Source organism: Canis lupus, chromosome 13 (genome assembly GCF_003254725.2).
Source record: "Canis lupus dingo isolate Sandy chromosome 13, ASM325472v2, whole genome shotgun sequence".
Classification (NCBI taxonomy): Eukaryota; Metazoa; Chordata; class Mammalia; order Carnivora; family Canidae; genus Canis; species Canis lupus.
The window spans coordinates 249,906-266,338 of NC_064255.1; the positions used below are offsets into that span (position 1 = coordinate 249,906).

At 43.7% G+C, this 16,433-nt stretch overlaps 1 protein-coding gene across 2 annotated transcripts in view; it reads left to right on the forward strand.

Moving 5' to 3' along the window:
* LAPTM4B (lysosomal protein transmembrane 4 beta) overlaps positions 1-13,051 on the forward strand; it is an 82,473-nt gene extending 69,422 nt beyond the window's left edge. For both annotated transcript variants that reach the window (XM_025450472.3, XM_049093274.1), the window contains one exon: positions 12,424-13,051. In XM_025450472.3, coding sequence (XP_025306257.1) covers positions 12,424-12,501 — 78 coding nt within the window. In that variant the 3' untranslated portion in view covers positions 12,502-13,051. The remainder of the gene's footprint in view (positions 1-12,423) is intronic.
* Positions 13,052-16,433: the final 3,382 nt, after the last annotated feature.

The following is a 16,433-nucleotide window of genomic DNA, read 5'->3' on the forward strand; positions in this document are numbered from 1 at the left end:
TTGAGGAACTAGTTCCCACAAGCACACTGTAACCTAGCAAGATAACTCCCAATTAAGGAAATACTACAGATTCTAACCTTCCTAATGAAGAGCTGCCTTCTGGGGTCACTGGCAAGAGGGGTTTTTCCACCTGCATGTCAGAAAGTTACATGATCACACAGTCACTGTGGTTGAGCTCATATTAAGACAAACTCCAAGGGATTGTACTTAGATAGGAATTTCAGCATATTGAATATTACTTGAAGTAAAGTAGTCTCTGTTGAGATTTGTAATCTGTCTGTGTTTATCTACTCAGTGAGTAGCTGCCATTTACCAGGTAGAGACTTTAGTTTGAAATAGAATATGACCTATATTCTTAGTCCTAAGAGATTATTTTTTAGTCATTCATTATGAATGACTAAATTTTTAAGAGTGAAAGAGTTTGGGATCCCTGGGTGGCGCAGCGGTTTAGCGCCTGCCTTTGGCCCAAGGCGTGATCCTGGAGACCCGGGATCGAATCCCACATCAGGCTCCTGGTGCATGGAGCCTGCTTCTCCCTCTGCCTATGTCTCTGCCTCTGTCTCTCTCTCTCTGTGTGACTATCATAAGTAAAAATTAAAAAGAAAAAAAGTGAAAGAGTTTAACTAAATGCCAACTTCTAAAAATGTCAAAATAATTGGATTTCAACCAATTTTGTTATATGGCACCCTCATTGGCATGTCCTATCTTAATTGCCTCTACAGTTATTTTCTCAGATTTCCAAGTACTCAGTCCCTGTTTTTGTGGATTATTTCTTTGGGCTCCATCTTTCTTTTACAGGGTCCCCCTTAATATTTCTTGCAGAGCTGGTTTGGTGGTCACATATTGTTTCAGTTTCTGCCTATCTTGGAAGCTCTTTATCTCTCCTATTTTGAGTGACAGCCTTGCTGGATAAAGTATTCTTGGCTGCATGTTCTTCTCATTTAGGACCCTGAATATATCCTGCCAGCCCTTTCTGCCCTGCCAGGTTTCTGTGGAGAGGTCTGCTATTAATCTGATATTTCTCCCCATATAAGCTAAGAATCTCTTGTCTCTCACTGCTTTAAGGATTTTCTCTTTATCTTTGGAATTCGTAAGTTTCACTATTAAATGTCAAGATGTTGAACAGTTTTCATTTGGAAGGGAAACCTCTGTATCTCCTGGATCTGAGTGCCTGTTTCTCTCCCCAAATTAGGGGAAGTTCTCAGCTATGATTTGTTCAAATATGCATTCTGGCCCTCTGACCCTCTCAGCGCTCTCTGGAACCCCAATTATATGCAGATTTTTCCTTCTGAGGCTATCATTTATTTCCCTTAACCTTTCCTCGTGGTCTTTTAGTTGTTTTTCTCTTTTTCTTTAGCTTCCTTCCTTGCCATCAACTTGTCTTCTATGTCGCTCACCCTTTCTTCCACCTCATTAACCCTGGTCATTAGGACAACCAGTTTGGATTGCATCTCATTTAATTGATTTTTAATTTCAGCCTGATTAAATCTAAATTCTGCAGTCATGAAGTCTCTAGAATCCTTTATGCTTTTTTCCAGAGCCACCAGTAGCTTTATAATTGTGCTTGTGAATTGGCTTTCTGACTTTGAATTGTAATCCATGTTCTGTAGCTCTGTAGCAGAGAGATTCTTTCTTTTGCGGTAAATTCTTCCTTCTAGCCATTTTGCTCAGTGCAGAGTAGCTGTGTAAGCGGGCTGAGTCAAGAATATGAACCATGACCTAAGTAAGTTTCAGCTTAGATGAGGTCAGAGACTAGAAAATGAAAACAAAGATCAGAACAAAACAACACAAAAGGGTCATTAAAGTGAAAAGAATTTTTAAAACAAAGTAGTACAAAATAAAAGGCCAAAAATCCCAAAGAAGAAGAAAGAAAGAAGAGAAAAAAAAAGAGAAGAAAAAAAGGGGGGACTTGGAGTTGGTGGTGGTGAAGAAGTTGTAGTGGAAAGAGAATGTATTCTACCTGAGGGGTCTTAGAGGGTGATCCTCTTGGTTCTGAATGTACTAAGTTCTGTATGTTAGAAGATGCTCAGTCCCACATTTATAAACCAGCAATACTTGTAGAAAGCCCCGACCCTGACCACCAAAACATAAACGAGATAAAAGAGGGGGCAGAATGGGAATGAAGAGAGAATATAATCTCACAGAATGAACCAGCACGGTATACTACTTGGCTCTGGGTGCATGCTGGTCATGTTCTAGAAAGCATTAACTTCCGCTGTTGCAGTACAAAATGAGGCAGAGAAAACAACACACACACACACACACAAACATATCTCGTGTATCTCCCAAAATTGAATTGAGTATGTTGAAAGGAATTTAGAAGTGGAAAATATATCTAAGACATGTAATTGTAGAAATAGGAAAGTCAAAAAGGAAGAAACTTAAAGATGAAGAGGTGGTAAAGTATTGTAGTTAAGGTGGGAAAAGAGAAAAAATATTGGCAACTTGTAGTGTGATATAAAAATGAGCTGTACTGGAGAAAGGGAAAAAAGTGGGGGTACCCTTTGGTTCTGCATACTATAAATCCCTCGACTTCCCCTTTCCAGTGCCGCTTGGTCAAGAACTTGCTCTTCCCGGTCCTTCCAGCTGGTCTTCTGGGGGAAGGACCTGCGGCCCTGATTCTCAGGTGTGTGCACCTGGCAGAGATGTCCCCTGGCGGCCCCGCCCCTCCCAGGCACCGGGTGAGCCCAGGAGGAACAGCACCACTGTCCGCGGCCAGGTCTCCAGCTCTGGAGCCAGCTCCCCCAGTAACTCCCGCAGCCCCCAGTCCGCCCTGGCCTGGACGCTCCCGGGGCGGCGCGGGGCGCCGATGCGCACAGCTCGGGGGCGCCCCGCGGCAGGAGCGTCCTCCCGGTCCTGGGCCCTCCCCGCCTCCGCCTGGCCCGGGGGAGCGCAGGATCGTGGGCTGGGATCGCGCTCCCAGGTCGCAGCTCCTGAAGGCAGCGAGGCAGCGCCCCCCCTGCCGGCGCCCCCGCCCGACGGACCGGCTGCCCCCCGAGGCCCCGCCGGGTGCGCGACCCAGCTCCTCACCGAGAGTCGCCCGCCGGGTGCAGCGCGCTTGACCCCAGGCTGCACTTGCTCTTAGCGACGCGGGGGACACTGGGGCTTCACTGCCCCTCCTGCGGTTCGATTCGATTCGATTCGATTCGATTCGGCTCGAGTTCCCGGCTGAGCACCTTTCCGTCCAGGAAGAATCTGGTGCGGATTTTTTAAACTTCCTGCTTCTCCCGGGCTGGGCTTTCCCGTCCCGGAGGCTCTCGCAGCTGGGCTTTACCCGGCTCTCCACGGTGCCCCTCCCCTACTTGATTCTTTCTTTCTTTCTTTTTTATTGGAGTTCAATTTGCCAACAGACAGAATAACACCCAGTGCTTATCCCGCCAAGTGCCCCCCTCAGTGCCTGTCACCCAGTCACCCCAACCCCCCACCCACCTCCCCTTCCACTACCCCTTGTTCATTTCCCAGAGTTAGGGGTCTCTCATATTTTGTCACCCTCACTGATATTTACCCTCATTTTCTCTCCTTTACCTTTATTCCCTTTCACTAATTTTTTATATTCCCCAAATGAATGGGACCATAAATGTTTGTCCTTCTCCGATTGACTTCTTTCACGCAGCATAATACCCTCCAGTCCCTCCACGTCAAAGCAAATGGGGGGTATTTGTCGTTTCTAATGGCTGAGTAACATCCCATTGTATACATAAACCACATCTTCTTTATCCATCATCTTTCGATGGACACCGAGGCTCCTTCCACAGTTTGGCTATTGTGGACATTGCTGCTAGAAACATCGGGGTGCAGGTGTCCCTGCATTTCACTGCATCTGTATCTTTGGGGTAAATCCCCAACAGTGCAACTGCTGGGTCGTAGGGCAGGTCTATTTTTAACTCTTTGAGGAACCTCCCCACAGTTTTCCAGAGTGGCTGCACCAGTTCACATTCCCACCAACAGTGCAGGAGGGTTCCCTCTTCTCCACATCCCCTCCAACATTTGTGGTTTCCTGCCTTGTTAATTTGCCCCATTCTCACTGGTGTGAGGTGGGATCTCATTGTGGTTTTGATTTGTATTTCCCTGATGGCAAGTGATGCAGAGCATTTTCTCATGTGCGTGTTGGCCATGTCTATGTCTTCCTCTGTGAGATTTCTGTTCATGCCTTTTGCCCATTTCATGATTTGATTGTTTCTTTTCTGTTCAGTTTAAATAAGCTCTTGATAGATCTTGGAAACTAGCCCTTTATCTGATACGTCATTTGCAAATATCTTCTCCCATTCTGTAGGTTGTCTTTGAGTTTTGTTGACTGTTGCTTTTCCTGTGCAGAAGCTTCTTATCTAGATGAAGTCCCAATAATTCATTTTTGCTTTTGCTTCTCTTGCCTTCATGGATGTATCTTGCAAAGAAGTTACTGTGGCCAAGTTCAAAAAGGGTGTTGCCTGTGTTCTTCTCTAGGATTTTGATGGAATCTTGTCTCACATTTAGATCTTTCATCCATTTTGAGTTTATCTTTGTGTCTGGTGAAAGAGAGTGGTCTAGTTTCATTCTTCTGCATGTGGATGTCCAATTTTCCCAGCACCATTTATTGAAGAGACTGTCTGTCTCCCAATGGATAGTCTTTCCTCCTTTATCGAATATTAGTTGCCCATAAAGTTCAGGGTCCACTTCTGGATTCTCTATTCTGTTCCATTGATCTATGTGTCTGTTTTTGTCCAGTACCACACTGTCTTGATGACCACAGCTTTGTAGTACAACCTGAAATCCGGCATTGTGATGCCCCCAGCTATGGTTTTCTTTTTTAATATTCCCCTGGCTGTTCGGAGTCTTTTCTGATTCCACACAAATCTTAAGATGATTTGTTCCAACTCTCTGAAAAAAGTCCATGGTATTTTGATAGGGATTGCATTAAATGTAAATGGCCCTGGGTAACATTGGCATTTTCACAATATTCTTCCAATCCATGAGCATGGAATATTTTTCCATCTCTTTGTGTCTTCCTTAATTTCTTTCAGAAGTGTTCTGTAGTTTTTAGGGTATATATCCTTTACCTCTTTGGTTGAGTTTATTCCTAGGTATCTTATGTTTTTGGGTGCAAATGTAAATGGGATTGACTCCTTAAGTTCTCTTTCTTCAGTCTCATTGTTAGTGTATAGAAACACCACTGATTTCTGGGCATTGATTTTGTATCCTGCCACACTGCCAAATTGCTGTATGAGTTCCAGCAATCTTGGGGTGGAGACTTTTGGGTTTTCTATGTACGGTATCATGTCATCTGTGAAGAGGGAAGAGCCTAACTTCTTATTTGCCAATTTGAATGCCTTTTATTTCTTTTTGTTGCCTGATTGCTGAGGCTAGGACTTCCAGTACTATGTTGAATAGCAGTGGTGAGAGTGGACATCCCTGTCTTGTTCCTGATCTTAGGGGAAAGGCTCCCAGTGCTTCCCATTGAGAATGATATTTGCTATGGGCTTTTCGTAGATGGCTTTTAAGATGCTGAGGAATGTTCCCTCTATCCCTACACTCTGAAGAGTTTTGACCAGGAATGGATGCTCTATTTTGTCAAAAGCTTTCTCTGCATCTAATGAGAGGATCATATGGTTCTTGGTTTTTCTCTTGCTGATATGATGAATCACATTGATTGCTTTACGAGTGTTGAACCAGCCTTGCATCGGGGGGATACATCCCACTTGGTCATGGTGAATAATCTTCTTAATGTATTGTTGGATCCTATTGGCTAGTATCTTGTTGAGAATTTTTGCATCCATGTTCATCAGGGATATTGGTCTGTAATTCTCCTTTTTGGTGGGGTCTTTGGTTTTGGAATTAAGGTGATGCTTGCCTCATAGAACGAGCTTGGGAGTCTTCCATCTCTTTCTATCTTTCCAGCTTTAGTAGAATAGGTATGGTTTCTTCTTTAAACGTTTGATAGAATTCCCCTGGGAAGCCATCTGGCCCTGGACTCTTGTGTCTTGGGAGGTTTTTGATGACTGCTTCCATTTTGTCCCTGGTTATTGGCCTGTTCAGGTTTTCTATTTCTTCTTGTTCCAGTTTTGGTAGTTTGTGGCTTTCCAGAAATGCGTCCATTTCTTCTAGATTGCCTAACTTATTGGCATATAGCTGCTCATAATAAATTTTTAAAATCATTTGTATTTCTTTGGTATTGGTGGTGATCTCTCCGTTTTCATTCATAGTTTTATTAATTTGAGTCTTCTCTCTCTTCTTTTTAATAAGGCTGGCTAATGGTTTATCTATCTTACTAATTCTTTCAAAGAACCAACTCCTGGTTTTGTTGATCTGTTCCATAGTTCTGGTCTCTATTTCATTGAGTTCTGCTCGAATCTTTATTAACTCTCTTCTTCTGCTGGGTGTAGGATCTATTTGCTGTTTTTTCTCCAGCTCCTTTAGGTGCAAGGTTATCTTTTGTATTTCAGTTCTTTCCAGTTTTTGGATGGATGCTTATATTGCGATGTATTTCCCCCTCAACTGCTTTTACTGTATCCCAAAGATTTTGAACAGTTGTATCTTCATTCTCATTAGTTTCCATGAATCTTTTTAATTCTTCCCTAATACCCTGGTTGACCCTTTCATCTTTTAGCAGGATGGTCCTTTTCCCTCATGTGTTTGAAATCCTTCCAACTTCTTGTGATTTAGTTCTAGTTTCAAAGCATTATGGTCTGAAAATATGCAGCAGACGATCCCAATCTTTTGGTTTCGTTTAAGACCTGATTTGTGACCCAGTATGTGGTCTATTCTGGAGGAAGTTCCATGTGCACTTGAGAAGAATGTGTGTTCAGTTGCATTTCCATGTAAAGTTCTGTAAATATCTGTGAAATCCATCTGGTCCAGTGTATCACTTAAAGCTCTTGTTTCTTTGGAGATGTTGTACTTAGGAGATCTGTCGATTGTAGAAAGCACTGTGTTCAAGTCACCAAGTATAAGTGTATTATTATCTAAGTATGTCTTAACTTTGGTTGTTAATTGATTAATGTACTTGGCAGCTCCCACATTCGGGGCATAAATATTGATGATTATTAAGTCCTCTTGTTGGATAGATCCTTTAAGTATGAGATAGTGTCCCTCTTCATCTCTCACTACAGTCTTCAGGATAAACTTTAATTTATCTGATATAAGGATGGCTATCCCTGCTTTCTTTTAAGGTCATTTGAATGGTAAATGGCTTCTCCAACTTTTTATTTTCAGGCTGTAGGTGTCCTTCTGTCTAAAATGAGTCTCTTGTAGACAGCAAATAGATGGGTCCTGCTTTTTTATCCAGTCTGAAACCCTGTGCCTTTTGATGGGTTCATTAAGCCCATTCACGTTCAGAGTTACTATTGAAAGATATGAATTTAGTGTCATCATGATACCTATTCAGTCCCTGTTTTTGTGGATTGTTTCCTTCGACTTCCTCTTTCTTTTACAGAGTCCCTCTTAATATCTTGCAGAGCTGGTTTGGTGGTCACATATTCTTTCAGTCTCTGCCTATCTTGGAAGCTCTTTATCTCTCCTATTCTGAATGAGAACCTAGCTGGATAAAGTATCTTGGTTGCAGGTTCTTCTCATTTAGGATCCTGAATATATCCTGCCAGCCCTTTCTGGCCTGCCAGATCTTGTGAAGAGGTCTGCTGTTACCCTAATACTTCTCCCCATAAAGGTTAGGGATCCCTTGTTTCTTGCTGCTTTAAGGATTTTTCTCTTTATCATAGGAATTTCCAAGTTTCACTATTAAATGTTGAGGTGTTGAACGATTTTTATTGATTTTAGAGGGGGTAGATCTCTCTATCTCCTAGATCTGAATGCCTGTTTCCCTTCCCACTTTAGGGAAGTTCTCAGCTATGATTTGTTCAAATACACTTTCTGGTCCTCTGTCCCTTTTGATGCCCTCGGGAACCCCAATTAAACGTAGATTTTTCCTTCTGAGGCTGTCATTTATTTCCCTTAACCTATCCTCATGATCTTTTAATTGTTTGTCTCTTTTTTCCTCCACTCCCTTCCTTGCCATCAACTTGTCTTCTATGTCACTCACTCGTTCTTCTACCTCGTTAACCCTCGTCATTAGGACCTCCAGTTTGGATTGCATCTCATTTAATTGATTTTTAATTTCAGCCTGATTAGATTTAAATTCTGCAGTCATGAAGTTTCTTGAATCCTTTATGCTTTTTTCTAGAGCCACCAGCAGCTTTATAATTGTGCTTGTGATTTGGCTTTCTGACATCGAATTTTAATCCAAATTTTGTAACTCTGTGGGAGAGAGTGTTGTTTCTGATTCTTTCTTTTGAGGTGAGTTTTTCCTTCTAGTCATTTTGCTCAGTGCAAAGTGGCTAAAAACAAGTTGTACTGGAAAAAGGAGAAAAAGAGAGAAAAAAGGAAAAAGGGGGGGAACAAACAGAAAACAAAAAACAAGAGGGGGTATCCTCTGAGTCTATGTACTGTAAATTCCTAGACTTTCCCTGGAACTTTCTAGCGCTGCTTGGTCAAGAACTTGCTCTTCTCCTGTCCTTCCAGCTGGTCTTCTGGGGTAGGGGCCTGCTGTGCTGATTCTCAGGTGTGTGCACCTGGGGGAGCTGCCCAGCCCCTTGCCAGGTGTACAGCTCAGTGGGAGCTGTTTATCCTGTGAGGCCCCCGCTTCCTGGCTGCCCTGCTCAGTCCCAGGCACAAGGTGACACCAGGAGGAACAACAAGAGTGGCGGCGGCCAGCTCTCCGCAGTAACTACTGCAGCTCCCAGTCCGCAGGGGCCTGGATGCTTCAGGGGCAGGAGGCGCCGATATGCACAGCTCCCGGCCGCCCAGTGGCAGGAGGGTCCTTGCTGCCCTGTGTCCTCCCGGCCTCCGCCTGTCCCCAGGAAGCGCCGGATCTTGGGCTGTGTCCCCTGGTGCCCTGGGCTCCAGGGCCTGCACCGCTGGCATCGCGCTCCCGGGCCGCGCAGCCCCCTCCGCCAGGAGCCGCTGCCCGAGCCAATGCTTGGGCTCCTCCCAGGGCCCGCCGGGCGTGGCGCTCTCCCCCGGGCGCAGGTCCTCTGTTAGTGCCCCTGGGAGCCTGAGGGCACCCCTTCCACCCCCCCACCCCCCCACCCCCGGGATCCTGCCCAAGCTCCCTGCAGGCGCCTTTCCATCCAGGAAGATTGGTAAAGCTGCTTCTCCCGGCCGGGGCTCTCGTGTCCTGGGGACACTCACCGCAGGGCCTTAGCCTGCTCCTCCCGGGGCCCCTCCCCCTTGGATGCTTTTTTATTTCTTTATTTTTCCCCGTCTTCCTACCTTGATAGAAGCGCGAACTCTTCTCACATTAGCATTCCAGCTGGTCTCTCTTTAAATCTCAGGCCGAATTCGTAGGTTTTCAGGATGATTTGAAAGTTAGGTACGTTGGGGACGGGTGACTTGGGGACCCTACTCTTCCGCCCTCTTGCCCCGCCTCCTGATTCTTTATTATATATATTTTCCCCCACCTTCCTACCTTGCTAGAAGCGAAAACCCTTCTCTCTGTCGCGCTCCGGCTATTCTCACTTTAAATCTCAGGTCGAATTTGTAGGTGTTCAGGATGGTTTGAAAGTTATCTAGGTAAGGTGGTGGGGCCAGGTTAATTGAGGACCCGACTCTCCTGCCATCTTTCCCTGCCCCTAAATAAATAAAATCTTAAAAAAAATAAATCAAGTTTGAAGATAAATCACAAGAATCAGTGACAACCTAACAATATGAAAGTAAGTCTATTTTGAAAAACAAAAGTTAAAGTTACAGTACTGTTTTTTCTTTCTAAAAAAAATGTGTTTAATCTGTGTACATTTGGGAGAATCTGAGTATCGTATTTTGCTCAGGAAAGAGAAAAAAATGGATGCAGTGGCTGATTTCATTCCTTTTTAAGTAGCCCCACTGTGTTTTAGGATAATTTCTCCAAGGATAGTGATAGATATGAATCATTTAATTGTTTAATGAGGCTGAGGAACATAATGCTGAAGCTCAGTCATGCAAAATTTAATATTTCTAGTGTCGATCACAGCTGTTGCTGCTGGTTATAAGTTACCACATCTGTGTGCACACACACACCAGTGCAGATGCAGAGAGAGGAGGTCTGGGTTTGTTGTAGAAAATACACTTTTCTCCCCAGTCAAGCTGAGACCCTTTAGGATCCCTTGTGGAGAGGCTGCTGCCAGAGCCTGGGTGAAGTGCCTTTGGGTGGAAGACAGGGCTGTGTTCATGCTCTGGCCCTTGCCTCTCTTCCCCTCAGGTCCCAGAAGATGCCGTACCTTCAGGCTTCTCTCCTCTTACCTGTGCTCTTATCCTTGTACCTGCAGCGCCTCCTCTTCTGTCTGGGCCCGATCCCTCTTCCTGAAGGGCCTAAAGTACTTTTCCCCTTGTGTTCTTCTTTGATATCTTGTTCACACCCATCCACTGATCATGCCCAATTTTACCTGGTTCACCACCAGTCCTCTGTTAATTATTCTTTATTAAACCTTCTCTGTTCAAATGACTGGGTGGTTTCTGTCTCCTAATCGGACCCTAGCCATTGTCAATGTCCTCTGCCTAGAATGCCAGGCTGCACTTCCTCATCTAACCTAATACACTGTACAGATCCTCTCAGGACCAGCCCAGGCAATGCCTCACTCATTCATTCCAGAAACATCTGAGTTCCTACTGTTGAATAAGCACTGGGCCCAACTCCAGGGTTGCATAAGACCGGATTTCAGCCCAGCAGGAGCTCCATGACTGGAATAGGAGAATATACAGTCAAGTGTGTTGAATTAGAGAGGTAGGAGCATGTGCGTGTGTGTATGCATGATACTGTTGGGCAAATACGGTATGACAAAAACTTAAAATAGAAAACTTTAAAAAAAATGTTAATGTTCCTCTGGAAGCTAAAGGGATAAATAAATGAAAATGCGAGAAATTGATAAACATCTACCGCTTTCCATTTAAGCAATGTCCATATATTTGTTTTTTTCTGTTCTGTTTATGAATGTTCCTTCTCTTTCCACAAAACACTTGAGGTAGGTAAGGTTTTAGTTCATCTCATCTCTGAATTTCTAAGGGCAGGGACCCTCCTTTATCTTAATGAACTTGTACTTATGATGCTTGTCACCTAGTAGATGCGTGATCAGTGTTAGTTGACTGAAGAAAGGCTAATTACATTGAGTTCATACTCCCTGGTTTGTTTTTTACTCTGAAATCAATCAGTGTTTTCTTCTGTTGACAGTTCATGAACCATTCCAAGCACTTGTTTTTGTACCTGAGATGTGAACAGGGAGGCTGTCAGTTGTGCTTGTTTATTCCTCTTCAGCCATTTACAGATATCAACCATCTTAGGTGTGCATCAAGTAGTGTTACATATTTTATAGACCTCTCATTCTCTGGCATCCCCATATTATAGATGTAGAAATTGAGGTCAAGTAAGTTATTTAAGGCCACACTGACAAAATGTGGCTGATGTCACCATGAGTGGTTCCTGTAGTCAGACAGATGCCTGCCCTATTTGTATGCACACTAGACATCACCCAGAAGCCTTTTTTCCTGTCAGGAGACACAGTTGCCTCCTTCCTAGTCCTAGAGACATAGTCCTGGGGCCTTCCAGGCACCTTGACATCCAGGCACATGTGAACAGGGTTTGGAAAACCTAGAAAGGGCAGGGTGTCTGGGTGGCTCAGTTGGTTAAGTGTCTGCCTTCAGCCCAGGTCATGTTCTCAGGGTCCTGGGATCGGATCCTGCATCAAGCTCCCTGCTCAGCGAGGAGTCTGCTTCTCACTCTCCTCCTGCTTGTGCTCTCTCTCCCTCTCTCTCTGTCAAATAAATAAAATCTTAAAAAAAAAAAAAACTAGAAAGGACCAAAAGTCTCTTAACATTTTTTTCTTTAAGAAAAAGTCTCAGGGATCCCTGGGTGGCGCATCGGTTTGGCGCCTGCCTTTGGCCCAGGGCGCGATCCTGGAGACCCGGGATCGAATCCCATGTCAGACTCCCGGTGCATGGAGCCTGCTTCTCCCTCTGCCTGTGTCTCTGCCTCTCTCTCTCTCTCTCTGTGTGACTATCATAAATAAATAATATTAAAAAAATAAAATCTAAAAAAAAAAAAAGAAAGAAAGAAAGAAAAAGTCTCATCCAGAACATGAGAGACTCCTAACTCTGGGAAACGAACTAGGGGAGGTGGGTGGGGGGTGGGGGTGACTGGGTGACGGGCACTGAGGGGGGCACTTGGTGGGATGAGCACTGGGTGTTATTCTATATGTTGGCAAATTGAACACCAATAAAAAAATTAATTAAAAAAAAAAGAAAAAAAAGTCTCATCAAGAAAGAAAAGAAAAAGTCTCATCGAAGTATAGCCACTTGCTGGTGGGTTGAAATTTGGTACAGGTGATGGCAAACATTTAGCTGCATGAAAGTTCCACAGAAGCTAAAGTTCAGGGGAATGTATGTGCACTTTTAAAACTCACTCTCGTCTTCTCTGTTTCTTCTCAGGTGCTATTACCCCCATATGACGATGCCACCGTGAATGGTGCTGCCAAGGAACCACCGCCCCCTTATGTGTCTGCCTGAGCCTGAGAGGGGAGTGAAACTGGGACCTGCAGCTTGATTTTCAGACGTCAGAGCAATAGTTCTTTCATTTCACTTCTGGGATGAGCTCTCTGAGCTTATTCGTTGCTGAAATGCTCCAGTTTTAAAATTTAGATGTTAAGTTGAAATCCTCTTTAGTGTTAAGCATATGCTTCAGCTAGAGCATGGTGATAGAATCACTGTAGCATTCTTTACATAGGGCTGGGGCGCAGTGGGCTTCCCTCGTCTGTCCTGGTTTTCCCTAGGCATGGAAACCTCCCCGCAATTCGGATGGGCCTGGAGTCAGAGAAGCCTGGTTTTGTCCCTGCTGGACCTCAGAATTAGGGAATGAACCACATTTTTTTCTTCATGTTCCCTCTATCTCTTCTGAGAGTGTAAAATAAAATCAAAATTAGATAATGCTTTTCTTAAGCCATTCTAGTGTGTGAACAAACCCTTCTAGAACAGGAATGTCAATTGTGTAATCATTGCTCTAATTAGCTAAATAGGAGTTCGTATCTATATAAATAAAACAAGAATTTCCTTAAGATTATTCATGACTTACATTCGGTGATGATTTATATTTGCTGTTCAACGATTTTGTCCATGGGCTAAATCAAGACCCTTCAACAATCCTAGGCAGTGACAGCAGCCACTCGCCTACAGCTGCTCTTGTACACCCTGGGTCTGGGGTCACAGAGGCACGTGTCTCATTTGTGTTGCAGGTGTAGAACTGATTCATTTAGTACCACATCATTTAGTACCACATGGTATCTATCTGGTGCTCCCTTTCTCCTGCTTTCCCATGCCCCCCCCCCACCCTTTTCACAAAGCATTTGCCTAATAGTATGAACAAATTTTTCTCTTCTCTCTGCAAAATACATCCTACTATTTGAAATTCCGAGTATGCCTAGTCATCTTTTGAAATGTAAGACAGCTTTCAGAGAAAGGAGGAGGAGTGCTTTTCTTGTGGAATGCTTTCACCTCAACTACCTGAGTTTCAAAGGACTTTGACATATTCGTATATTCAAAAGTCAGAGCTCTCCCGGTTGCTCATTGTTGAGTATGCTGTCAATGAAAGGTTTGCAACTGAAGTGAAATTCGCCCACATCGGAGAAAATAACCTTTTGATTTTGTGGTGATTATGCCTAGGGACCCTTTCCACCCACATGTGGTCATGTAGACACACATAGTTTGGCCAAAGGAGGCAGATTTACAGCTTGTTTCACACATATGTGTTTTTTGGTTCTTTTTTACTATTTCAATTCTGATAAAATCAAAACATCGTAAAACATCGTAGACCAATAGAAATGGAGATGAACAGACCTGACCTTCTAACGTTCCTAAGCCCCACCTCTAGGAAGCTCTGTGTGCTCAGCTGTTTTGCATATGGTTGCTTTATGTCCATGATGTACTTTTATTTTTTTTTTTTTTTTTTTTTTCATGATGTACTTTTAATAAGCAGTTCAGATTTTACTCCATTTGAGGGGGAGTTTTATCCCTGAGAATCAGCCTTGGTCATTTCCTTTGGTGTATCTCATTAGTATTCTTTATAAACTCGACCTAAGCAGTTCTCTTCCTGGAAGCTCACAAGATTCACACTAAGTTAATCATATTAAGAGGTATTAGGAATAGGAAAGGCTTCTCTGACAGTTTCACTGATCGCTGGAAGGCACATAGAACATCAACGTTGCTTGCATGGACCTCCCTGTGATTTTCGAGCCCCTCTGCCTGATAATTTTTGTGGTATGAAAAACGGCACATAGTTAAGTAGAGAGAAATGCTGACCTTGAGTCTGTGTGGCCTCCTTAGAGGAAATATTGCTCATGTGATGCGCGGACCACAACACAGACACCAGGACATCCCTTCATTCTCAGGGGTCCCACCTGGAGCTGACAAAGAGGCCTTTCCTGATTTACAATGTAACCCACGCTGTGTACCAAAGCCGCCTCCATACTTAACTCTGCAGAGTAACGAACTGGCCTCTCCACACGACTGTGGGGAGGTTATGATGTAGGACTAAAATGACCCTGCAGAGCCCAATCCATGACTCAGCAATTCACTATCTCATTGATAATCTAGTTAAATACCTCTCTTAAATGTATTTTAAATCCAACTTTAATATCTGACCTCCTTCCCTACTTTGCCATCTGCAGTCATTCCCTCAACTGTCCCTATGCCTGTGTGCCTGTTGGTCGCTTTACTGATGAGAGCACCTCAGTCGTTTTCATCTTAACTACCCTCCTCAGCTCCTGATGACAGGGTCTTGGATATTCAGTCCAGCACCAGAAGGTGTGCAAATGGACCCACCAAGAGGCAGCACATGTAGGAGAGTTTTGAGTCTGCTCTCTGGGCCAGAGGGAACAGGAAGCTGATGTCCTTTGCTTAGATATGGTCTGTCCACCCTAAGAACCATGCTTCCATTGAATAAGCTGGTCAGGTTTCTAGAATGCCCAGTCATATGGAAGAACTTTAAGGCCAACAGACTCTCCCACCCCTTCCTGTACCTTTTTCCAACACAAACCTCATGTGCAGTATCTTCTCCAAGTCCAGTGTCTTTGGCCCCGCCCCCACTCTGTCTTACTGTCTCCAGGGAATGCAAGAAGCTTCCCCTTTCCCATCCTTTTTTTTTTTTTTTTTAATTACTCAGTCTGTTCTGGCCCTAAATATTTGTTAAGTTTGACTGCTTACCCAAACCACACCTCATTTCATGTGTCTTTTCTCTTCACTCTGTTTGTTAATCAACAATACTTCTTAGTAATGATCTCACTAGACCATCTGTATAGACCATTAGAATTGTTTTCTCCATAGAGGGATGTATTGTATTTGAAATATTCATCCTTTGAGAATAAAATCCTGCTGTGCAAACTGAGCTTTTGTGATCAAGGAAAACTGATGAGATTGTGAAAATATTTCCCTTTTTTGAAAAAGGTGTGCAGTTTTTGCAGCCTGTGTAGAAACTGATTTAATATCATTAAATAATATTTCCGCTGTCATGGAGGCAGTCCCTAATGTTCTGGAGAGTAGAGGGTAGGTGTCTTTGCCAAGGTATTGAAAGAGTCACACAAAGAGACTGCCGGCATCAAGTGCAGGCTCCCCATCTTCAGACCTAACGTGCACCAAACATAGTACTTAGAACTGTGTAAAATGGATTTTTGACAGCTCAGACATTTGTTCTGAAAGAGAAGGAAAAAGGAGGCTTTGCAAGAATGTCTCCACACCCATGGAATTCACTTAAAAGTGTCTATGCACACTGGCCAAGTTTTCTGCCAAATGACTCTCTGGAGTATGGAAGCGAACCAGTTCTGTGACCTGCCCAGAAGCCCACGCATGTCTTTTGCTGACTATAGCACCCAGACATCAGAAGAGAGAAGCTGTCATTGGCCAACCCAGAAAAAATGACATCAAGGCAAAAAGTCTTAGTACTATCCACCCATCAATGTGATCCTAATTAGCAAGAACAGCTGCTGCTTCAGAATGAGGAGTTTGGCTTAAAACAGCATAATGGACTCAAGTCTGTTTGTTTTATCCCATCTAAAATTTACATATGCTTTTTTAAAAAGCCATTTATGGTACAAATACAGTTTTTATTTATTAAGTAAGCTTATTAATACGGGAACCTTTTTAACTCAGAAAATAAAATCATAACATATATTCCTTGGCGTATGCCAAGATGTCCAGGGTATATTGCTACAACAGAGCAAAAAGTTTGGAAGAGAACTGTGTAAGCCCAAATGGATTGGGCATGACTAGCCAGCAATTGAGTGTTTGAGCCACATCTCTGTCAGGAAAGGCCCAGATTGAATGTGTCTTCATCTTGACTGCTACCGGCCAGTCCCACCTCCAGTGCAGTAGTGCCTCAACTCTCAGTATCACTAAGCAGAATTTGAAAAGTCCAATCTAAAGAGCCAATAATGCTTCCACCTATGGTCTCC